Source organism: Melospiza melodia, chromosome 3 (assembly GCF_035770615.1).
Source record: "Melospiza melodia melodia isolate bMelMel2 chromosome 3, bMelMel2.pri, whole genome shotgun sequence".
In the NCBI taxonomy this organism is placed as follows: domain Eukaryota; kingdom Metazoa; phylum Chordata; class Aves; order Passeriformes; family Passerellidae; genus Melospiza; species Melospiza melodia.
The window spans coordinates 111,679,853-111,705,236 of record NC_086196.1 but is presented as its reverse complement, the minus strand read 5'-3'; the positions used below and the strand labels follow the sequence as shown (position 1 = coordinate 111,705,236).

General features: G+C 46.8%; 1 protein-coding gene across 4 annotated transcripts in view; it reads left to right on the top strand.

Moving 5' to 3' along the window:
• TTBK1 (tau tubulin kinase 1) overlaps positions 1-22,703 on the top strand; it is a 100,613-nt gene extending 77,910 nt beyond the window's left edge. For all 4 annotated transcript variants that reach the window (XM_063152660.1, XM_063152659.1, XM_063152661.1 and 1 more), the window contains 2 exons: positions 13,045-14,651; positions 15,433-22,703. In XM_063152660.1, the coding sequence (XP_063008730.1) occupies positions 13,045-14,651; positions 15,433-15,859 (2,034 nt within the window). In that variant the 3' untranslated portion in view covers positions 15,860-22,703. The remainder of the gene's footprint in view (positions 1-13,044; positions 14,652-15,432) is intronic.
• The last annotated feature ends 2,681 nt before the right edge of the window (positions 22,704-25,384 follow it).

Sequence of the window (25,384 nt, the reverse complement as noted above, 5' to 3'; positions counted from 1 at the left end):
GAAGGAGCTAATGAGATATGATTTCTGTGAAAATGTTACTGTAAAAGCTTGGGTGAAGCTAGCACTGGGTAAATGTGGTTATGCCAGCACGCATTCACTTTCAGGGGAGGCAGTTCTGGTGGGAGGGGGTTCGCTGAAAATAAATTGCACTGGCACAGGTGCAGTTCTGCAGGTGCCAGTTTTCATTAGGAGTATCCTCTTGATACCCCCCTGATGATGAAATCCCTGGTGTGAGCCTGACCTTGGCTACCATTCCCATTATTTTTTACTACTGTTGGGGCGCAGGCATGTGAAAGAGTTACAGTGCATCACCTCTCTCACTGTTTAAAGTCTTCTGTTGTAGTAATGACAGAAAGTAAGATAGAAATGCCCTGTAAAACAGCCATATGGGTGGTATAACCCCATCCTTACACTACCTCTTCATGATGTGGTCACTCCTGTCCTACCACTCCTTCTCTTTGTAGTGTGTCTGGACCTGGGCATTGTGGTGGTCAAGGCTGCTGCAGGACTGTTGTTCTTGAAAGGACAAGTTTGTTCAGAAGTTGTGTTTGTTGGGCTGAATGGCAGCTGACACCCCCTCTACCCAGGATGGAGAAGCTGTCCTTGGACAGCGGCCTCCAGGCTGGATTGGGATAAGGCAGCTGATGTTCTCCTCTGGGATCTTCTCCTTGCTCTGTAAGCAGAGACATTGCTCAGCAGCTGCCACCCAGCTTCTGCTCAATCTGAATCTGGATGCAAGGACAGCAGCAGTTGGCTATAGCCCCAAGCTGCTGGTAGGCTTCACATGCAGATCCACCTCACTGAGAAGTTCTCTGAGATGTGCTTGCCTCTTTGTTCCAGTTTGCCTCTCCCATCTCTTCCCCATATGACAGAGTCTTTTTGCTCTGCCTTGGTTTCCTGCGTGTCCCACTCCATGCATTGGTAAACCCCTGTTTTACCTCCATTCCATTCATGGAACCTCATCCTTATTGCATCCCTGGATACCTGCACTCCCTTCTGCCTTTGCCATTCCCAAGAACCCGCAGAGCATGTCTCCTGCACCCATTTCTTATGCATTGCATAGCTCATGGTGCCCCACACAATCCCTGTAGCACTTTGAGCAGCCAAGAGACCTTCCCTCCCTCTGACTTCCTTGGAGGAAACTGCAAAAAATGGCACATTTTGGCAACTGGAGCAGTCTCAGCTCTACATGGAATCTATGTGAAGATCAAACTGTTTAAAGGCAGCTTGATTTCAAAAATGAGTATGGAGGATAGAGGATACCTTCCATTTTCAGGACAGTTGCATGAGTTTCAAGCCCTGGAATCCTTAGGACTTAGCAGGCTCCCCCCAGTTACTGTCTGCCTCAGCAGCTAAATTTAGACAGCTGGCAATGGTCTTTCCCTTAAGACATGGGTACCATCTGCATTTTCAAACCATGTAAATAGCTGGCTGAACACCCCTTCTGGTGTTGTGAGCATGTCTCCAAGTTCCACTTAAATCAGTGCCTGGTGTCTGTGAGTGAGAAAATGTCACAGCTCCAGTTGCAAACTCTTCAGGTTCTTCCAAATGGACGCTTTTCTGGGCTGGCAAATTGACTGTCCCCATTCTCCAACCTAGGAGCTGGGAGTGTCAGGAGGTTTTAAATCAAATTGGGTGTTTCAAGCAGCCAGGAGAGGGCAATTATAAGTGCAACAGAGCTGACACTCTTCATTAAATGTAAACTTTAACACACCAGTGTTTCCTCCTGCTCCTATCTTAAACTGGAGATATCACAGACTGGTGGATTCTTTCTTGGGGATTGGTGTTCTTTACTTTGCCACATATAATGACTGTTCTTCCCTTATGAAGCCTGTGCCACTGCCATTAGGCCACCAAAGTATCTTGTTGTTTGAAACAAGCTCTTTGTTTCTTCTGCCATTCTATTTGATGCCCAGCTCTCCCCAGATGTGTAACACCAGATCCAGGTGTTACACAAGAAGGCAGCATGCCTTTGAGAACCAGTCAACAATATTTTTTCTTTTTTGCTATATTTTTTAGATACAGAACCTCTGGAAAGGGGCCTGTTGCTTGAAGTGATCAGCCATAATAAGCAAATGTGTTTTCAGCACCTTCCCCAGGCACAGAGGTTGAGGGGCTCTTCGGGAGCTGGGCTGTTTCTTTTCCAAAAGTGGCTCTAAAGCCAGTGAACACACACACTGTTCTTCTAATTGGCCTAGGCTGTGAGCACTCGAGACTGGAAACAAAACAAGTGTCATTTGGGGCACTTCTCTGCTCTGTGCTTCAAACATTTCTTCCAAAGATTTCACTTTGGAGTGGTTATCTACCTCATTTGTCTTTTATTTCAGTAGCATTGCCAGGCTTTGATACCATCTTTGCCTCTGACCACTTTGTCCCAACGTGTGCAGCCTCTTTTGAGAGTCTTGGTGATTTGATTGGTAGTAGAAGCCTTCTGCAGTCAGAAAGAGCCTTCTGCAGTCTGGGATACCAGAGCAAACACCTCAGTTTAGCCTTTCCCGAGTTTATTCCGAAACAACACTTGTGGTATTCATACCTTCCTATGGGCTCTTAAACTCTAAAGATCTCCAAGTGCTTTATTTTTCAAAAAGCCTTTTCAGAACATAAAGCCAGATGTTTGGTTGCACAAAGGGAATTTCAGGAGGCTGAATATTTTTTCATAATCTGCAAATTGTCAGCACAGTGGGTGGGACGGACCTATATACCAAATACAATAAATATCACTGAGGCATTTCTTTGACTGCAAATCACCAGGAACTTCCCTTGCTCTCTCGTGGAAAAAAAAATGCACTATTTGAATCTGGTGCTGTGATCCTTTGTAAATAAATCAAGGCAAGAAAATACAACCATTGCTAGTTCACTCCTCTCTTGTAAAATAGCTCAACAATAGGATGCACTGTGAGACTGAAGGTCAGAAAGCATGGAAAGATGTGTTCAGTCCTTTTCCTGTTTTCTAGCATCCTTCCCTCTCACACCACCATCAATCTTTCATGATATGTATATGTGGAGCTTTTAAGAGCTTGACAGCAGCACAAGATTATTCTTGAAAAGAGAAGATTTTCTACTGCTTATCTGGGGGGATTGGTGGCAGATACCAACCATGTTTGTCCAGTGGGTCTGGCATCTCTTCCTTAGGCTTCATGGAGTCTCTGTGGTATCCAGTTACATTTGTATTACAGGCACACAGTAACTGACGCAGTTCTGCGTCAATAGCTGAATTTATTTCTATTGTCAACTGCTGGGTTGTATGAATGACACATTTTATTAATGGTTGTCATTAAAGATTTATTCTTGACACTTTCAGAACTTTACCTGAAGCTGAGACCATTTTGCTACTTTCACATTGCATAAGAAAGGGCTCTTTTATCCCAATCTATTCAAAAGAGAAGCTTTTATTTTTATTTTTGCCTTTCTTGTTTCCCTTTGGTAAAAATGGGAAAGAACAATTCGGAGATAGCTATCGTATATTTGTCTAGCTCTGCTTGGCAGTAACAGATGGGCTGCAAGAGGCTGGCTGAAAAAAAACAAAATTGCATTTCCTAGCACACAAGGTCTGAAGCCTTTAAAATCATGGATAATTTGCAAACCCCTAAAATCCTGTTAGTGTTTATTGTGAAAAAATTGCCTCAGCTATTTCTCAGCTGGAGAACATGGAGTACCTTTTTCTTGACCTGCTTCCCTGTTGAGACTTGTCAGCTCTCCCCAGAGTGACCGGAAGAGAACAAATAATTTCTGGAGAGGCTGACCAAAGCAAGCCAGATGTGCTTCCTGATGTCAGTGTTGTCCCCAAGATGGTGTTGGGATGCTTTGTGCTGGAGCTTCCATTTCTGCTTGTCTGTGTGTTTGTGTGTGTGTGCGTGACCCACGCGTGGCGTGCAAACTGTCACACGTGCTCCTGCCTTACAGAAGAGTTTCTGTGCCAGCAGTGGGCCACTTTGCACACCCCCAAATGCTGAAAAGGATGTTGCAAAGAACAAATCTCAGCCACTTACAGAAAGTACCTTTATGGCATCTGGCTCAGGAGGTACACCCGGCCTCCTCTGCGTGCTGCAGGTCTGATTTCAGCAACCTGGCCCAGCCCAGGTCTCTTCATTCAGTGTGTTGTGCATAAATACACAACACAAAAATCTCTCCTTTTGCTGTCAGCCAGTGGCAGAGTGTTCTGGTGATGGGAACAGTGCTGGCACTTGGGACATAATTTATAGTATGCAAACACCTACTTTGGGTAATGTTAAAAGATGAAATAAAACACACAAAGGCTGATCATTGTGGCACTACCTTGCTTTTTGTTGCATTTTTATGCCACGTGTTTTGTGTTTGGGTCACTATAACACAAACCTGCATTGGCAGTTCCAGGGGACAGCGCAAAGATTAATTTCTGGGAAATGTTTCTAAGTGTTATTTGCTGTATTGCAACTTCTTTATATCACACCTGCCATTGAAAAAAAATGATGTTACGATGAATGTACATTTTGAACAAGCTGCTAACCATGTAACCTGGGGGTTGGAAGCAATCCCCATTTTACATTCACTTGCATGTCTTCTAGGGTTCAAAAAGAAAATTGCTTTATGTTTGGAGGTTTTATTTTTCATATGCAAAGTGGTTCAATGAGTTACCTCATCTAGTGCACTTGCCTCGTAAAAATCCCCAGGGTGTCCTCCAACAACTCCAACAAGTTTCTCAGTTTAATTATGAGTGCAATTAATTATCTGGCAACATGAAACACAGTAATGGCAAATTTCCTCTGAACAATTCAGATAAGGAGGATTTCCGTGGGACTCTTGCCCCTTCAGCTTGGTCCTTCCTAGAAAACCCCTACCAGATCAGGTTCTTACTCAGCACTGCTGACTTCTGGTTATTTTTATGACGTAGGAAGATGTTTAGCTTTCAGAATATTCTTCTTTCTTGCTGCTATTAAGTTGCCTTTACAGTTAGGGACTAGAGGAATTTTTGGATTATCATTTCCTTCCACTTTGCTCACTATTTCCCGAGTCTCCAGTGAGTGATACAAACGAAGTGTTCCCCGTGTCTGCTCAGACAGGGAGCTCTGCTTTGGCTCTCCCTGGAGACACTGGTGGGTACAGAGTTGGGAAGCTGAGTGGCAGGCATCCCACCCTTACAGAGCTTTTGCTTCCATCCAAGACGCTAGGAAAACTGGCACAAACCCAACCCGTGAAAGCACAAACAGGGAGGAGCAGAGCACTTATCCAGCACAGGACTGGATTGTCCTATTCACCTTGGTAAAAAGAATGAAGAAAAAGGCTGTGGAGCGTTGATGGTATGGTGCTGGATAGAAGAACATCTCTAACATTTATGGTGCTGATTCTTGGAACATGGAGATCCTGCAAGTAAGCATGGCAGCTCTAAGACCCCTGCTACTTTTACCTCATCTGATGCTGGTTTGAAGAAAGAGCTGCTGCTTCAGAAACTCAGATTCTAGGTTTTTTCCACACACTGTTGTCAATCCTGCCAGATCTCCCAGTCCCGATCAAGCTTAGTCTATGTTGGCAGAGGATAATGTCACTTCCAGGATATGCTAGGGTCCTGATAGTATCCAAATAAAAGCTGTTACAGGGAAGACTGGACTACAGCTCTTGCTGTCTGTGTGCCATCTGCATCTCTCAGGACTAAGGCCTCTTCCCATTCCGAGTGGAACAATTAACGTCGTGTTGAGAACTTGATTTCTGCTTCTCAGACCTTTCAGCTCCCATAAAGAATCTCAGGGACCAGCATATCCTTTCTTTGCATTACCTTGTGTCACCTGTTAGACTTCTGTTGCTGCTAAGCAGGAGAGTTTATTTATGGTTAAATAAACCATATTTAACCAACTGCTATTTGAGTAGGAGGTGAATGTGGGTTTCTGTGGTCGTTGCTACTGAGAGGAGACAAAAGCTGTAGAGGGAACCTGTTGTGCTTCCTGGCTTGCTTGAGAAGCTCCATCTGCTGGGACTTGAGTTTGCTTGAAGCAGTGGATCTCGGTGCAGTCCCCTTCAGGCAGGTCTCCAGGATTGAGAGGTCCCGCAGGAGGGATTCCTCAGGCTGCCAGGAGTCCTCATGGACTGCTGGGGACAGAAGGTTTGCAGAAGCTGTGGAAGTTTGTCTCAGGGGGAAGGCAGCAGGGAGAGGGAGGGGACGCAGCCTGCTGTAGCTTTAAAGGCAGTACTGTGTAGGGATCCATTTGGAAGGACGTAGTTGACTAAAGGGATCCAAAGCTTGTTTTCCTCGAGTCTTTTTATTCTTCCTTATCTAATCCCTTTAGAGCCTAAGGTCAACCCCTTTTTGTACTGCAATAACACTGTAATATATGCTTGCACTAATTCTTCTGGTATACCAAGCATGCAAGACCAATTTAAAGCTTTTTTTTTCAGAAGAAAAACACTGTATTATTGTGTATATAGAAATACTGAGAGAGAATTTGAATTCTGTCTCCTGTATAAAAGCATGCATTGATTACCTGTATGTAGATCATGCTGTAAATGCTGCAGAGTACTGTAAAATCCTACACTTGAAACCACAATGAACAGGCAATGTCATCAAAAACAAATGAAACAGAAGCTGTGCAATGGATTTTGTGCCTTTTTTAAATCCATGTATGTTAATCCAGACAATCGGGAAAAAAAAAGAAAAAAAAAAGAAAAAATTAACAAACAAAAAAAAAGCTTGTATACTACCAAAACCTTATTAAAGAATCAAAGGCAGCATCTTGTTGATGGCTGGGTTTTTTATTTGCTTTCTTTCTTCGTTTTTCTTCTTCATTTGCTCTGGGAAGGTGTCTCCTGCTCATCCTTGGGTAGGTGGGAGCCCTGCACAGGGAGTTGAAGGAGATCTGGTAGAACAGTGAGAGTTCCATTATTGCTTACATGTGTGATCACTAAAAACTTGCAGTTAAGACACATCTGGGAACAGAAACAAAGTTATGTGACTGTTAGAGATGTGGTATATGTGCTTGGGGAAGGCCACAATGTGGTTTCAATTCAAGGCACGTGAAGGCTCTGGTACCTGTGGAAAGTGTGGTGGAAATTTCCCTCATGCAGAAGAATCCCAAGACTCCAGCTGCTCAAAGGCAGAGAGCAGTTTGTGCAGGCAGGTGATGGTCTGGAAGAAAGAGCCTGGGTAAGGCTGTGGTCTCAGAGGGTTGTACAGTGTGTGAGTCCCCTTTCCTCCTGGGAATTCTGTGGAGGGTCAGGCAGGATTCAGAAATTAGTCTGCCTTTGGCAAGGTCCAAAGTTTATCTTCTCCATGCTTCACAGTCTGTTTTAGTATGCCCCTGAGAGGCTGCTGGTGTGTGGCAGATGTGTGTGTCTGTCAGGCTCTGCAGAAGGATCCAGTGGTGCCATGGTTTATAGCATGGTCTGAAATAGAACAGTGGGTAGAAGAAGTGCATAATTTCCTGAATTTATGTGAGATAAACATTGTGAGGGGTTTTGGGTTTTTTTCCTGTTCCTGGTTGATTTTTGCTTACAAGAGATGGGAGAGAAAAAAATCCCAAATTTTAAAGTAAAAGGGAACATTTATTAGGCTTATATGGGAAACTGTTCCCTTTGCCTGCATCAGTGCAGAGCTGCTTGGGAGAGCAGGCTTTTCTGGAGGACTGAGCCCACTCTGTACCATGTGCTGCATTAAGGGTGTAGAAATTCTGACAGAAAATAAACCCACTTGTTCTTGTCACAGACGTGTTTTATGAAAAATCCTTTCCTTTAGGAATTTTTCTCCTGAGAAGCTGAGAGGCCTCAAGAACAAAATGTAAACATTGATTATCTGCTGCTGTGGAATGCAACAGGTGCATCTGTGATTGGTCTCATGTGGTTGTTTCCAATTAATGGCCAATCACAGTCAGCTGGTTCGGACAGAGAATCTGAGCCACAAGCCTTTGTTACCATTTCTTCTTTTTCTATTCTTAGCCACCTTCCGATGAAATCCTTTCTTATATTCTTTTAGTATAGCTTTAATATAATATATATCATAAAATAATAAATCAAGCCTTCTGAAACATGGAGTCAGATCCTCGTCTCTTCCCTCATCCTAAGACCCCTGTGAACACGGTCACAACTCTCTAGGGTGATTCCTTTTCCTCCTCTTCCACCTCTTTCATTTCCATCCATACAGATCTTATGCATATTTGACAGATCATTACCTGGCTTATCATTCGTAATAATCCACAAAATCTAATAATTACAATAAAAACTAATACCAAAGATTGTGATAACCAGCAAGTGAAAAACCTAACCTATGCAGGAGCTTGTTTAATGTCCATTTTCCATACTATATCCAAGATCTCTATTTGCTCTTGCTGTATACTTCATATGATCCAGTTGTTCATAAAGATCCTTAGTTACATTTGATATGTGAATGGAGCAGGTATCATCAGACAGGCTCACACATCCACACATTGCATTTTCAGGCCACAATAAAAGTCTAATTTTAGTCTGTTTTGCAAAGCCATTTTTGATGTTGCCTGCAATTGTACCTTTCCTTCCTCCAGTGCCACGTGAGCTGCATTAGTCAATGCTTTGATTTGTTCAGCAAGGTTATATAAGATCATTTAATCTGGAATGCCATCAGCTGGGGTGTGAAAATAGCTTCCAGAGCCCATCCCACCACAAGTCCACTTGTCACAAATGTCTTGTTGGTAAAGACAAGCTGGTGGAGAAGCCCCTTGTGCTGCTCACATGGCCAAGAGAGAGGACAAAGAAAAGCAAAAACACAACACAACAACTGAGCCTTCGCGATTACAGACCTCCCTCTCCCCCTAAAAAGCAACCAGTGGGGAACAGGGACAAAACCAAAAAACAGGAAAGTACCATTTCTGATTGTCCAAAACCAAAAGTCAATGCTGCTGGGTTGTCTGCTCTACACCACCCAACAGAGGCTCTCCATCAGCAGTGGTGGCTGGAACTAGGGCAGTGGCTGGAGCTTGTGGAGAGAGAAGGGGCTCTGGATTTCTGGGCAGCAGCAGTGAAAAGATCCAAGGAAAACGTCCTCCCCAGCTCCAGAAATAGGGATTGCTTCCAGCAAGAGCAGCCAGAATGGTGTCAGGAAATTCTCTAAAGCCCAGAGAAAAGAGACAGTGATAATCTTGGGAAGGTTGGCATAGGAAAGATACAGAATGCTAAGCACTTTTTTTTGATTACCCAGGACTCACATATTGCCATTGGTCTTTTGACTCCCTTTTGATTCATCCACACACACAGCTGTTGTAAGAGGCTGCTTCCTCCAAAGGTGAGAAAGTGTCAATAATCCTAGTGTGTGTTGGCATCACCATCCCTCTGCAGACCATATTCCATCACTGCTGAGCCACTTGGTGTGCCCCAGAAGTGTGTGCGAGCTCTGAACAAATAATGTCAGGCCTGGTGTCACTGTTAGTCAAAAAAGACAATGCAAGACTGCATTATGACACTCCCCACACCCTTGGAATATGCATTCCTCATGGTATATTGGTACACATGTCCTGTGGATGATGATGAATCATAGAAATCATTTCCCTATTAGTCACAAATATTAACAGTGGCTCAGGGATGTTGCAGTTCCATGTGGTTGTATTGTTCTTGTGCCACCTCAAACCACATTTTCCTTAGTCAAATTTGTGTGGTTTTTTCACATGATCTCCCAAGTTTTGGTCAAATCCATAGTTAATATTTCCCTAGAACTGGTGAGGTGGGAGACTGAGGGAGATGAACACACAGGGCTTTGAGGAATATTGTGTGTCCATCCAAAAAGCTTGGATTAACTGCAGCGTAAGATTTGAAGCGAGAGCTGAACTTCCATCTAGTAACTCAGCCTCTTGAAGCAATTGACAGGACCATTAGCTCGGGGATATTATGGAATGTGAAATATCCGTCAGATTTCTTCCTCTTTGGACCAGTCTTGAACCATCATGGCTGTGAAACATGAGCCATTGCCACTCTCAGTTTCCAATGGGAAGGGGAATGTGCTGAACCATTCTTTCATAATTCCACTGATACCTCCCAGATGGACTCACCACTATAGGTTCCTGAGCAGTGCCTGCAGGTGACACTGTGCCCTCATGAACTACATCTGGGAGGTGGGAAGGTCCCCTCATGATCACACTCTGTCCTCTCTTTATCTGTTCTGCCTGTTTCACGGGGAGACCAGCCCTTTTCAAGATCAGAGCACCTCATTTTGGTGGCACTGAAAGAATGGGAGCCCAACTCCAGTGGTGTCTCCACCCCTCCTGGCCCCTTTTGCCATAGATTACAATGAGGCCCATGCCCACTGAGTCCCTATTGCATGTGAATAAGGTCAGTTGGGTGTATGGAGGTGTTGGAACAATCTCAGTTCACTTCCTAACAATTCTAATACATTCACGTGCACTTACATCATTCCCATGATTTTCCTTTCCTCGGTAGTTCATAAAGAGATCAAGCACTAATGAAAAGAAAACATGGTCAAGGAGGGGAGTTATGAAAAGCATGTCCTTCACATCTAAGGCAGTCAGCCAGGTATGAGCAGACCCCGTGGCAGTGTCACCATCTCAACAATGTTTGGAACTGCAGCAGTGGAAGTTGCAGTGTTAGCAAAAAACTGTTGACAATCCATGATGAAATACCACTGTTGGTTTGTTTACTGGCCATAAGGCAAGTGGTGCCTCTTTTTTCCAAATCTGTCACCACCCAGTCCTCATTGAGTGCTACTGTTGGTAGGGGGCATTCCTTTACATGCATGAACTTGGGAGAGGGCAGTGGTATTGATGTTTTTAATAGGTTGGTAAGTTTTGCAGACCCTGAACTCTCCCACATTCTTTCAGATTTTATTTCTATCTCTGGCAACCCAGTTGCCTTCTGTTAAGAAACTCTGCAGGGTTCTACCTGGCAGTTTCTAGGTTTGACCAGAAAGTAGGTAGAGTCCTAAAATATTTGTTTGGGCAACACTCACAAGCACTTCAACCTTAGTGAATAATCTAAGACAAGTTTTATTTAGGGACAGAGTGTTAAAGAGGTGAAACGTGCAGACTTTGTGGTAAACACATGCTCAGACCCATGTAATGCCACAGGCATTCCTGGACAAGTGACCAACAAGTCATGAGGAGTCAGGAGTGGAAATCTGAGGTCATACAGGCAGGAAAATGTGGCTGCCTTAGCTCATGGCATAGTTCCTGCTCACAGGAGACTGAACCTGACAGAGGGCTGCCAGGATGACCAGGAACTAGAAACATCTGACATGAGGAGAGGCTGAGAGATCTGGGTCTGTTCTTCCTTAAAACCAGGATTGGTTGTGGCATCCTTTTTCTTCTTTGAATTGCCTGATGGAGGGAGATTCCATACTCTTCTCAGAGGTGCACAATGGAAGGATGAGATGTCATGGACGAAAGTTTCATGAAATGAAGGCTAGATATAGGAATTAGATCCTAAACCTCCCACCTTTTTCACCATGAAGAGCCTCAAACTCGAGGAGAGGGTCCCAAAGAGGTTGTGAGATTTCCATCATTGAAGTACTAAAAACTCAGCTGGATAAGGCCCAGCAAAGGGCAGTAAGTGCCTCTTACCAATCCAAGTTCCACGTCTGCCGTCCTGATACAAAAGGTAGAGTGGGTCAGTGAAGGCCAAAACCAGGCTAATACAGAGCCATCTTCAGGGCCAGGCTTCAGCTTCAATGAAAGAAGAGGAGCAGCTTTGGATTCCAGGGGTATTGCCAAAACCAGCCTGTGTTTTAAATTATAAGATATAAAAATAAATATTAACTGAATAACAACTTACCACCACTCAGAACAGCTTGGTGCTGCCCACCAACCTATTTGAAATGTCTCTGTTGTACAGGAGCATAAAAATAGTACACTTTTCAGCACCATTTTTAATTGTGCCATTGGACTGAAAAGCCAAGGGCTTTTTCTGAGGGCTTTTTCTCCCCAGCAGAGACAAAAGGATCCATTCCCATGGCCATGTGAATGTGGTAGCTGTGAGCAGCTCTGGAGCTCACATGGTTAAGTGGGTGCATGTTTAGTTGTGTAGCCTAAATATCCTCTGGCAGTGTCAAATGCCACTGGAAAACGCAGATGTTTGGAGCCCTGCTGTTCATGGCCAGGACTTTTCAAGGGTAACATGTGATGCATTATTGACCAGTTGATTTTATGGAGAGGTCACAGTTTGCAAGCCCTAACAGAATTGTGCTGTAGATGATTTGGTTTAAAATCCACTCTGCAGAGCTGTGCTGATGGGATTTTCATTTGCAACTGATTGTTAATTAGGCCATACTTGACAGGCATTTCCTATTTATTTTGGCCTTGTTTGGTCAAGTGTGTGTATGTGTGTGTGAGCTCCTGTTTTTCTGTAGGATCATTTGCAATCCTCTCACAGCCTGCTACTGCCACAGGCTGGAGGAACAGTGCCCCCACCACCACCTGTCCTGTGTGCCCTTCACTTCTCCTGCTTGGACACCCCAGGGCCTGATGATGACACTTTGTGTGCCAGCTTTCATGACTGGCTGATGATTTCAGTGGAAGCAGAATCCTGCAGGAGACAGAATGAGGAGTTGCTACAGGGATGTGGGAGCAGAAGGGGGAGTGGATGGTTCACCAGGGGAACACAGTAGCACTACAAGTGTTACTGCCCCAGGGGCAATGGTGGATGCTAATGGAAAGTGATCAGGAAATTTATCTAGCCCAGAGGTGCCCCTTCAGTTCACTGGGCATAAAAGCGAGTTGCTAAGTGGTTCCAGTAAGGAAGGAGTGACTATGTAAATATATAAATACTGAAATAAATACATAAACTCTGAAGGAGATTGGGAAATGTGAAAAAATCCTGAGGAATTGCTTGAAAATGGCTCTTTTAGGTCTGGGATAAAGACTGCTGACAAAGGAACTTCTTAGGCATGTTTTGTTTCCTTCATTGATAAGTACCTGTGAATCTAAGGTTTGTATGAATCAAATGATGGAGTGATGACTGCTCAGGCATGTATTTTGGAACCATGAGATGGATTAGATGCTTTCCATGGATTCTTCCTGCTGCTGTTGGTCCTGATGTGTTCTGTGTCAATGCTGCTGTTTGAATGCTAACTCACCCTCTCCTTTTGTCACACTTGTCTTCCTGCAGGCATACATGCTGAAGTCATTTGAAATAAATGGCCTGCCCAAGGCGGTCCCTTTAAGTTTGCCTTACCAAGACTTCAGAAAAGATATGTGCAACTACTGGGAAAAGCCTAAGTTATCCCAGCGGATAAAGAAAGTTGATTTTTCAAATATTGTCTTGACTGCTCCTTGCAAACCTCTGGAACCTTATCTGGAAATTAATGGAAAAGAGGAGGAGGAGGAGGAGGAAGAAGAGGAGGAAGACTATGAGGAGGAGGAAGATGAGCAGGATGAGGGGGAGGAGGAGGAGGAGGGCAATGAGATTGACATGCACAGTGATTCCAGCAGCGACCTGAGTCAGAAGAGCACGGAGCGCAGCCAGGAGTGCGCACCATCCACGCTCCTGGCTGATGACCAGAAGGGCTCCAAGGGTCGAGCATCCACCGCTGATGGGGACCTGGAGCTGGAGGAAGGCTCAAAAACATTAGTGCTGTTTTCACCAGGTGATCTGAAGAAGTCTCCAGTGGCTGCAGAGTTACCTCCAGAAGTCGATCTGGGCACTCTTGCTGCACTGACACCTCAGAGCGAGCGGCCACAGCCCATGGGGAGCCAGCTGGATGTGTCTGAGCCAGGCACCCTGTCCTCAGTCCTCAAATCAGAACCAAAGCCCCCTGTGGCAGTGGCTACAGCCTCCTCCCCGTTCACCAAAGTGGAGCGCACGTTTGTTCACATCGCTGAGAAGACCCACCTGAACGTGATGTCCTCCAGCGGGCAGCTGATGCGGCACGAGGAGCACGGCCCCCCGGGGCAGTTCGAGGAGGTCATCGTCGAGGAGGAGCTGGAGGACAACCTGGTGCTGGTGGAGAATGGCAGCATTCACTCCGGGCTGGAAGGGGCAGAGACGGAGAGCTACGCGCTGTCGGCCAACCATGTGGAAACCACCTCAGAGACCGTGGGGGAGCAGCCGGCCCTTCCCAACGGCGTGCCAAAGCTTCCCGAGGAAAAGCCAGAGCCCTCTGGCAAAGCAGTGCTCTCGCTGGACTTGGAAGAGCCTGCCAAGGTGGCTACAAGGGAGCCTGGCCTGGAAAAGGCAGCACCAGTGACAGAGCACCTGAAGCAAGCAGAGACCGTCCTGGAGACGCCGCAGCCAGGCCCCAGGAGGCCGCTGGGCTCGCGGTACAGGAGCCGGATACCCATTTTGTTCTCTGAGGAGGACACTGGCTCAGACCTTTCAACTTCACTTTCAGCCAAAGAAAGGCTTTATAAGAGGGCAAAGCAACCTGACCTGGCTCGCCTGGTGATGGAGAAGAGGCAGAGCCGCCTCCTGCGGCTGGCCTCAGGGGCCTCCTCCTCGGCCTCCTCCAGCGACGAGAGGCGCCGGGCCTCCGAAACCCTGTCAGCCACCGGCTCCGAGGAGGACACCCACGACTCCGATGACTCCATCCCATGGAAGGGAGAGAGGAAGGCTGCGCTGCTGGGGAGGGAAGAGAGAGCCATAAGCACAAGGAGCAGAATTCCTCGTCCCATCGTGCCGGTGAAAACACCGCTGGAGGTGGCGAGGCCGGAGAGCTCCGTGGCTGCTACAGTGGCAGGGCTGGGCAGCTCCCCACAGGATGCAGCCGCTGCCTGCAGGTAAGGCCAAAATGGTGAGAAATGCAAAGAGCTGGGCTTGTTGAGGAGACACAGCCAGGGCTTTGCTCACCTCCCATGACTTCATCCTTTACTCAGCTTGAATGCATAGTCCATCCTTGTTTCCTACAGTCATTTCAGCCCACATTTCAGCCCTCATCTATGTGAAATACTCACCTCTCTGTCTTCTTTTTTTGAAGCCTCTCTTTGCTTGCCCTGGCTTTGAGACCTTTCCTTTTACAAGCCCTTTCACTTGGTCTGGTAATAGCAGATGCCCCTGGTGTTGAGCTCTCCATTTGGCAGCACGGCCATGACTCTGCAGGGAGACCTGGCCTCCTGGCCTGACTATTGTGATTAGAGCTGCACGGGCAGCGAGGCTGCCAGCTGGGATTGCCTCAGTTGGTTTATCTTCCATCACAGTTACCATCAGAGGCCAACTGGTGCAATCTAACTCATGCCCACATTCCCAAATTGTATGTCCTGCCTTGGAAGAGGTTGCTGCATCCATTCTGCATGTTAAGAGAAGTCCCACATACCATGCCTGCATGTTGACTCAGAGAATGCTGGAGCATCAAGGCAAACACTTAGCAGTTAACTACACTGAGTTACAGGATGGTGTTCAAACTGGTGCCCCATCTTGTTCACAGCATAGGTTCTCCCATCCTTGTGCTGGAGACTCCTTGTAATTGCCTGGCAACATTCATGCCAATCTTGCCAGGAGCCCAAGAGTCCCTTGCAAAATTCCCCTTCATCCTCCCTCTTCTCGCTCTTTTCTTCTCTGCAGGCTTCAGACACAGAGACCAGCTGGAAGTGTCCCATCCGAGGGCCGAACAACCCAGGTACAAAGTCGGCTTCCTTCGTCACCGAGCTCCAGTTCCCTTCCTGCACGGAGCAGCTCGCAGAGGCCCAGTGGTGCATCCCCCCGGAGCCCCATCCTTCCTTCCAGGAACCCCAGTACATCCCCCAGAAGCCAGCTGCTGCCTCGGAGGGAAAGTCCTTCTCCCTGCCGGCAGCACAAACCAGGGACTGCTCCTCAGCGCGTTCCTCCTTCCCCCCGACCTCAGCCCTCAGCTCAGGCCCCGGGGCCTACAGGAGATTCCCTGCCATCTCCTGGCATGGCCAAAAAACGACAAAGAGGAAAAACCCAGACTCAAAGTCCAGCAACCAAAGGAAAGCAGGTGTCCCTGGAAAGTAAGGCAGCTGCCAGATAATGACCTTCCTCTGCGAGCCCAGCAGACTGGGTAACTTCTGCATATAGTATACACTTGAGATGCTGCAGCACAGCCTTCCATGCTGGACCCACGAGTGTATAGCAGTAGCTCTACTTGAATGCTTCACTCACTCTCACCCCACACTGCAATCAGCTCCCAGGGGCCTGGCAGCCTCTGAGCCATGGAGCCTTTCCAAGGGAGACCCCCCAGCCCGCAGCTCACGCTTGCTAACGCACAGCACCCAGCCTGCCCAGTGCCTGACCTGCCTCCCTGCCCAGGGATCCTCCCCCCAGTTAGCAATACCAGTCCTCAACAACGACTCCAGCTGTGGAAGGAGGAGCAGAGGTGACAAGAGCAAGGCCTGCTAAAGAGGAAGGCTCCTGACCTTCAGGCAGCTCCTTCCTTTCTCCTTGCTGGGGAAACACCAGCCTTGGTCTCTGCCATCTCCCTGAGTGCTGGCTTGCCTCCCACCACCTGTGTTAGCAAGGGATTGCCACTAGCTTATTCAAGAAGGATGGATGCATCCTTGTGTGCTGAGATAAGAGGAGGGGTAAGGAGGGGAGGGCTCTACTCTCCTTTCCAGAGGTGTCTCTACAGTTGGGAATTGGGAGACAGGCAGGTCTTGCTGGATGCTCCCGCCTGCTCCAGTGTGTCCCACAGAGGAGGCTGTCTGGCGTTGCTTCTCAGACACTGCTGCTGTTTCAGCACATGCCTGTGTGGTGGGTGCTTAGGTGGAAGTAGGGATGTGTTGGCACCTTGCTGGGAAATCAGGAGCTCTTGCTAATTAATGTAGAAGGGAGCACACTGCATCCACATCTGTCACAAATACGAAACTGTGATCTGTGGACATCACATCCCCCAGCAAGGATGGTTCCTCTCAGCCTGGGTGTGCTTGGTGCCACAGACCTGCAGTGCACCAAACACAGCTCCATTGTGAGGATGTGGATAGTCACTGGATGCCTTTAGCCTGGGTGCCCCCTGCACCTGAATTCCTTGTGTTTTATTGTCACGCTCTTGGTGTTTGTGAATTTTGGCACTGTGGTTGAAAGTTCCCCTACACGGCAGGGTGGGAAATTATTATCCTGTAGTGTACCCAAAGCTGCTGCTTTGCAATGAGAGGTTTGCTGGCATGCCATGGCCATGTGCATTTCCATCTGAGGGGACAGTGGGTTGAGGGGCAGAGGTGGGGTTTGTATCTTTTCCATGGTGCTCACCTCTGCCATGCATTGAGGATGAACAATGTAAAAGCAAGGGCTGTGCTCTTCAAGTAATATTATCTGAGCATAAGCTAACACTCAGCTAGAGCTAAATCAAGCAACTGTTTAGCCCCCAGACTAATTAGGAAGGCTTGAAAGTGAAAGCAAGGAGGACTGGTACCTGTCTGATCTTGATGAGATCTTGAAGTAGACAAAATTCTCCCCACACCTCACAGAAGAAAACACTCCAGACCCAAATACTTTGTGCTTCACACCATTGTCATGCCTAAAAGAGGCACTGCATGACACAGAACAAAAATACAGCTGCTCTGTACACCTATTCCTGCAGTTGCAACTACCTGCAAATTTACTGTTTGCAGACAACAAAGCTTGACAGAGGAATCTGAACAGTAATGACCTTGATTCATTTGAACATGAATGCAAACAGTCACACACTGATGGCCATCAAGTTACGGAATCCTGAAGCTGCTCATATCTCCTGGAAAGGAGTATGAGAGCTGTGACAGGGTGTCAGGGAGAAACTCCTTGCACACCTGAACAGGGAAATGTGTAGAAGCAGGAGACAGGAACTACCCCTTCATTTAACAGTCTCAGTGTTGCCAGCACTAAGAATTCATTTCACCCTGTTCAAAGTGTTTTCCATTGATTTCCAAACATGCCCTCATCTTTGCACAGCAGCACTGGAAGCTCAGAGGAGCTCAGGCTCTGGTCTGATGGACTGAGCTGATGTTGCCATCAAAAGCAACATCCCTCCAAGTTCCAGCTGTTTTGTTGCACAGTTCCACCACATTTACAGTGCAGCAGCTGTTTGATAAATGGCTGGAAATGCTGGTCCAGCATAACACAAACTGCTCTGATTCATCACCTTATTTTTCATCTGGTTCATTTCATCACTCTGGTTCACCATTTGGTCCCACAACAGAAGGACACACAGAGATTGTGACCACTTCTTCTGGTGGCACTAAAACTTTCTCTGAGTTTGAAGTGTGGGTCAGACTAGAACCTAAGTATGCACTGCAGGTTTAGAAACTAGAAAACAGAATAAACTCAAAGACTGATTCTTTCCAGAAATATAAATCATAATAGGACTCCTATTAATTTATTGAAGGTCTATTAATTTTAGAGTGCTCAGATGGTAAGACTTGGTTGTGAAGCTTTTACCAGTTGATCCATCCATGTCTTAATGCACATGCCAAAAATGACATTGAAAGAGCTTTGAAAGAGGACTACAGGATTATTAACAGGGGTAGCAAACCTGCCTCATCATGGGAAGCCAATAAAGCACAATCAGTGTATCTGTTCAGGAGAAAGTTTAAGGGACAATTTTTGTGGCCCAGTGTCAGAAAGGAAGCTCCAGGGCAGACACCAAGGCTGGGTTGGACAGGGCATCCTGGTCTAGTGGAAGGTGTCCGTTCTCATAGCAGGGGGCTGAAACTGGATGATCTTTAAGGTCCCTTCAAACCCAAACCATTCTATGGTTCTGTGGTTCTGTGGTCTTCCTCTGGCACATGAAAGCAGGGAAGTCAGAACAGCCAAGAACAGCAGATTAAGAAATTGGGCAGGCTTTTAATTGTGAAGCAACCATCCAGTGAAGTCTTTCACAGGACTATGGGGACTTTCTTATTAAAAGTTTCTGTGAAACTGAGCTGTCTTCTAAGAGGGTCTATCTACCATGACCCCACCACAAGAAGCAGGCAGGATTCTGGTGGCACCAAGGTATCATCATCTCCCTCTGTGGTGCAGCAGATTCCTGGTCCCACCAGGATACATGCCAAAGCTGGGATATACTGGAGAGCCACCTGGCAGGTCCCACAGGTTTCAGAAAGCACAGCTGGACATCAGGCACAGGTCTATGCTGAACTGAGCAGGAGTAATAGATCTGAATAGCTCCAAACCCACTGATTTATTATGCTTTTTTGCCCCTGAAATTTTTGCCTCAGACAATTTTTTTTATAATATTTTTTCTTTGGTTCTAATCTGGTTGCAAGGAAATTAAAAATATAAGTAAATAGAGAAACCATGTTACAGAAATTAAAGAAAAGTTTACATTGAAAGGAACCCTTGGAAATCACCTTGTCCAATTTTGTATTGAAAATGAGACCCTGGATTAGATTATGTAGGGCTGTGTCAAGATGAGCCTTCAGTGTCTCCAGCAAGGAAGATTCCACCACTTCCATGATTTAGTGAATCAAAGAATGGCTGAGGCAAGATGGGACTTCTGGAGGTCATCCACAAAGTTGTTCACCGAGTTGTCTGACAGGGCTGGGCTGAAGGTGCAGCTGGGTCTGTAGAGATCTGAGACCAGCGTGGGCCATCTCTCGTCGTGGTTGTGCTGCCAGACTCCTGCACAGCCCTGCTTCCCAGCTGTCCCTGGCATGAAGGGCAGCAGGAAAGTGCATGGTGTGCCCCAGGCCATGTCCTCCTGGATGGGGGTGCTCCCATCTGGGGGAGCAGCACACACAGAATTTCCTCTGGGTCCTCTCTTCTCCTGCTGCCCTGTGGGAAAGTTGGAAGGGCACCCACCAAAGCTGGAGCAAACAGAGGAGAACATGTCTGGGGACAAGAAGGGATGAGGCCTGTGATGTTAGGGAGAGGTCAGGTGGCTGAGGAATGCCAGAGGATCTATTGTGGCCTCACAGGCCATGGTGGGCTGTCCCATCCCGGACAGGTGGGAGAGGCAAGGCCCTGTTGCTCTCTGCTGTGAGTCTGGTGCAGGCTCTGCCAAGCTCGAGGGCACAGGGGGCTGCTCCAGCACTGCTGGGCTGTGTGGCTGTGTCCTTGCAGGTGATTTTGCCCAAGTGTGTGTTTTGGGGGAGCTCCTGGGACAGGCCAACACTGTTCCTTCATCGGTGTGAGTAGGGAGAGACACGTCTTGCTTATCTGTGTTGGGACCACAAGAGCCTTTGGGGCTGCCCTGAGTCCTCACTTGCAGGCCTTGCCCACAGCTGAGATCCTCCCTGGCTGCTGAGAAGGAGCCAGTGGCTGCTGCCTGGCCAGGAGCTGCCTGCAAGGAAGCATGGATACAGGGGGATGTGCCAGTGGGGAGTCTGAAAGGCAGCTCTCAGCACTAACCAGTGTGGCAATGGATTGTATGAGCAGAGGGAGGAAAGGACAGATGGCACCAGACAGACTGATACTGTGGAGAGGCTCAAACACACGGATGGATGGAGCTGCTTATCTGATTTGTCTGGTTGGCAGCACAGGCACTTCTGTTTGCCTTGGTGCAAAAGGTGTTTTGGTAGCAAATATCTCTGGGTCAGTTGTGCTTGGAAGCAGTGAGAGGCAGGAGACTTTGCTTGCCCTTTTTTAAGTAAAGAATATTATAATATATATATATATATATATTATTACAACAATAAGTAGTGATCATTATATATAGTGACTAAAGGTTTAAAAGGGTCCTGCTGCCTTCAGAGAAGTCTCACCTGTGACTTCAGATGTGTGCAGGGCTGACTGCTGTGTGCAGTGAGTGTGCATGGGGGAACAGGATACCACTGTACCAAAGTGATGTCAGCTGTGAGGCTGCACCTGCCTGAGCACAAACCAAGGCTGAACCACGCCAGCCTGGGTGCCTGACAGCTGTCCTGCCTGCCACCAGACCTGCAACAGCTGCTGGACAGACACACAGCTCTGTGGGGCTTGGAGCAGGGTCTGGAGCATCACTGTTCATGTGGCTGCTCCTGGCTAACACGAGCACTGAGAGTTTGGTGGTGAAACGTGTTGATCCAAAGCAGGTTGTGTTGGGGCAAGAAAATCTGTCACATTTCTCCTTTCCCACACAGAGGTGTTTTCTCACTGTAGATCCTCTGTAAGAAGATGATCACTGATAGCCTGGGCAGCTCCAGTAGCATCCCAGTGGTCCCTCAGCACACTGCTTTTTTCTCTGTACAGTTTATTGACCCACAGCTGTTCCACGTGCACTGACACCAATGCCCACCTAAGGCCGTGCCCCACACATCAGCCACCTGCAGTTAAATTAATCCTGTGAACACAGTAAGAGTCCCACTGTGGACATCATGAGTTTGGTATCAAATGAGTTTCTTCTGGCTGAACTGGAACATGGCCATGCTCCAGCAGTGCTGGGCTGGTTTGACAAAGTCCAGGGGGACCACCTGAGGGTTTGCAAGTTTGGTTCCATCTGTTTGCCAGCTACTCCTGCACCTCCCCACGAGGAGGAGAGCTCGGGCTGCTGTTCAGGGCCTTTCCTGTGGCATGTGCCTGTGACTGGGCTGCTGGGTGGGCTCAGTGTGTGCAGAACCCCCAGTGGCTGTGCAGGAGCTGCTTCCCAAGGGGCTGGGACTGTGCTGGCAGTGGCAGCTGAGCCAGTTGATGTTTAGACCTCCATGAGCACTGGGGTTGGGAGTTTTGCAAGGCCAGGGAATAGCTCTGCCTGCAGGCTGGGGTGAGCTGTGATCCACAGTGCAGCCAGAATCCCAGGAGATGACAGTGATCTATCCACCATCACTCTCCTGTCACTTCATTCCTACTGTAGCTCCTCCAGCAAATCTCGCCTTCAAAGTAACAACTATATGTTCCCTCCAGGTCAGTCCTTTTTTGCCTGGGGGGTTGAAGCCCTCCTGGATTCTGCAGAGCCTGAGGCAGACTTGGCCATCAACCTGTGCAACCCATACAGGCCATGTGCTGGGTCACAAGGAGGAACATAATCACTTTTATTTCTGGAGCTGCAAATGGCTGGAAAGCAGGTTCAAAGGGAACACTGATGCCCTCTGTGCTGAAAGGAGGAAGGGAGCTACCAAAGCAAATCCAGAGCTGGGTTCCTTGTAGGGACCAAGATAATAATTTCTCCTGCTCTTAGCTCCTGAAGCAGAGGGGGCTCAGGGGTGAGAGCTGGGCTTTGGTGAAGACCCTGCAGGACTGGTGCCAGCTCAGTGCTCCTCAGGGGCTGCTCTGCCTCTGCCTGGGCCCGTCTTGCCCTGCCTGGAGCTCAGGGAGCTCTGCACGGGTTCCTGGAGGAGGCTGGGGCTGATGTTCCCTCGGGAGCGCGCGGCACAGGCTCGGGACCGTCCCTGCGGAGCGTGGGATGAGCTCTGCAGGACGTGGGGGTACCCCTGGCTGTGAAACCAGGACTGCTGTGCTATGGGACCTGCTGCTTCTTCTCCAGACAGGAATTGGAGCTGGGAACACAGATGATTTTATAGATCTCCTTTTAACACGATAGCATGTGACTCTACACTCAGACGTTGTACCTGGCGCACCGACGTTTTCCTTCGCCTCTGGCACATTCTGGAGACAGGACTTCTGCTCCTTCTGCCTGGAAATGTGACTGAATCCCAAGGCTGAATCTCTCTCTACATATCTTCTTTGCATTCTTTAGGAAAGCAGCTGGAGAATGTTTACACACTGCAAACAGAATGTAGGACTCCGACTGAGGAACCACAATCTGGTTCAACTGCATGGCGAATTTCTTGGCCATAAAATCTGGCATGCATCACAGAAGCCCTGTCTGTGTACAGACCCACCTGGCATTTGTCTTAATTTCAGATCACATCTTAAAAAAAAAATAAACAATTATGCCATTTCTTGTTCATATCAGACACAGTTGTCATTAGATTTGTTATTAAAAGGGGATTCTGGATCATGCCATTAAAAGCCTGTCTACCTTTTCATTGGTGTCCTCTCCCATTTATTGGTGTTGCAAGACATGTTCCTTCACCACGAACCTTCTTTACATCCACACTGCAGGCAGCAGGCTCAGCCATCCACTCCTAAAACAGCACTTGTCAGAGAGAAAAGCCTGCTTTTTTAACAACAATAAAATAAAATAATATGTGCTTTGCACAGTCAAGATGCCACAGTTAAGATGCCACATTTGGAGACATGTTGGACCTGCACATTAATATGTGGGAAGTGGAGCAAAAGCAAACCAGTAACTTGGCATGGTTTGACTTTCAATACTCTCTGACCATCTGATGTTGAAGCTGAGGACAATTTTTACAACATTCCTTTTACCATGCTCAAGTTACCTCATGCCTATGGTGTGCAGACCACATCCAGGGGTGTGTGGTAAGAGTTTAGTATCCAGCTTTAGGAGAGGGTTCTGGAAGAGGGAGCAGCAAAGAATAAAAAACCTACTCCCTTGGAAAGTTATTCCTGTGATGACAGATTTTATTCTTTCTCCTATAGCCAAAAGAAAACACATTTGACTCCAGTGTAGAATCCAAAATGATAAAAATAAACACTGGGACATAAAAGCTCCTAAAAGTCTATGTCAGGAAGAGGCAGTCCTGTAGTCTTCCCAGCTCCTGGGTCATCATTTCCTGCTCATGTTGCTCCCTCAACCAGTGGGTTTGTTTCGAGTTCCCTGGCAATGCTTTACTTCACACAGGATTATCCTGTCTAAGTGAGAGGATATCAGATGGAATCTCACCCCTGAAAATATGTGATCCTGTCTGGACTTCCTGTTCCTGCTGTGTCTTTCTTTCCCTGACTGAAGGAGGAGTTTGGATTTGCCTTTTCCTCTGTAAAATGCAGCCAAATAATTTGGGCTGAATCTCTGTCTTGCTACAGTTTTCCAACAGCACCAGTTAGAGGAAAATGACACTAAATTAGTTCCATAAGATATGGAAAGGTGAAGAAAGGCCATGAAACAGGTCTGGAGGATCTTTTGGGGAAGCAGGGAGCATACAAGTGCTGACTGTGGATCCATGATCCCACACAGTAGAAGACATGGAGGTGGCTCATGTCCTTTCACACTAAGGAAAAATCAATGTTGTATTTTTGACAGGTCAGGAAAAAACCTTTGGCCAGACTGTGAAAAATGGCAATCTCTTGTTTTTAAAATTTTTAAAGTTTAATAGTAAGAAAATGGTTATATAAAAATAATAATACAATTAGAGTAATAATAATTTGGACAAATTGAATTAGGACAATATGGGACAATAAATACAAAGAGTTACGGATGTCCGGGTACCTTTTTCTGGGCAACACGAGCCCGAAAAAGGACACAGTTAACAAAGGATTAACCCTTAACAGCAACAGCCTGTTGCATATTCATACACCTCATACATGATGCATAAATTCCATTCAAACACAGGATTCTGTCTGATCAGTGTCAGCTTCTTCCTCTGAATCCTGACAGCGCCTTCGAGGCAGGAAGAAGTTTGTTTCTTCTAAAAAGGGAGCAATAAATTATTTTTCTCTGAAAGATTTAGGTGTCCTGTGGCTGCTATCTCACTGCGAGTCCTTTCTTTAAAAAAAGTATCCTACACAGCATGGTTTCTATTTTAACATTCTTTATAACCTAAAACTATGTTTAACCCACTACTTAAGAGAATTAATACAACATTACTTTCTAACACAACACATATAATATTCATTTTAATATTTGTGAAAAGCCAATCATAAAATACATGCATTTTTTCACAAGACCCCATGTACTTGCAAAGCAGTTGTCATTTGTGCAGATGAGTAAAACAACTGCACACAAGACAGCTGCAAGCAATGGAAAGCAGAGTCTTGCTAACGTGGCACCAAGTCAGAATGGCATTAACTCCCTTTATTCTATGACCAAACAAAGACCCCCAAAGAGGAACCCCAGGACCTCTTTGTTGGCTGCACCTTCTCTTTCTCCAGCTGAGCTACACAATCTGGTGTGCACACGTGGTGCCAGGAGTGTTTGGACACGCTGCTGCAGTACAGTGCAGCCCAGACTGATGCTGCAGGGATCCTCAGCTCTGTGCATCTGCCTGCCTAAACTGCCTTTACAAATTAGAGGAAAAAAAATTAGAGCCTCCCTCTGTGTGTCACATCTCCCTCCTGCAGGCTGCACTGAGCTGCAGTGAGAAGGAGACTCTTCTGCCCTCCAACAGCAGGTCCAGCTCTGATGGACACAGATTTTCATGGCACTGAGGTGTAATTTGGAGAGAACATAGAAAATTATCATTGAAGCACCATCCTGCAAGCACTGATCAGATCTCTGTTGAGACACCTGAGGGGTGGCTCCAGTTGCTAAAGGCTCCTTCACTCCTTGCAACATCCAAGCTATTGCAGCTCCATAGAAGGTGTTAGGAAATTACTGCTGGAAACAGAAAAGCTAACACCTTAGTGACCAAGTAATTTAATAATCCACCCCTCTCAACAAGTAGCTGGCATCCTGAAAAGGATCAGAAAGATTGCAACAGGAAGTGTTAGATGTGTGAAGTAAAAAGTAAACTCTTCCTTTCAGCAGTGTGTGACAGCAGCACAGGAGTCTGGTTGCTCTCACAGGCGTTTCCAAGCTGTTTGAGCCAGCTCTAATTAACCAAGTTGTTAATTCAGTCAAGTCAGTCACAGACCTTGCACATGTGTT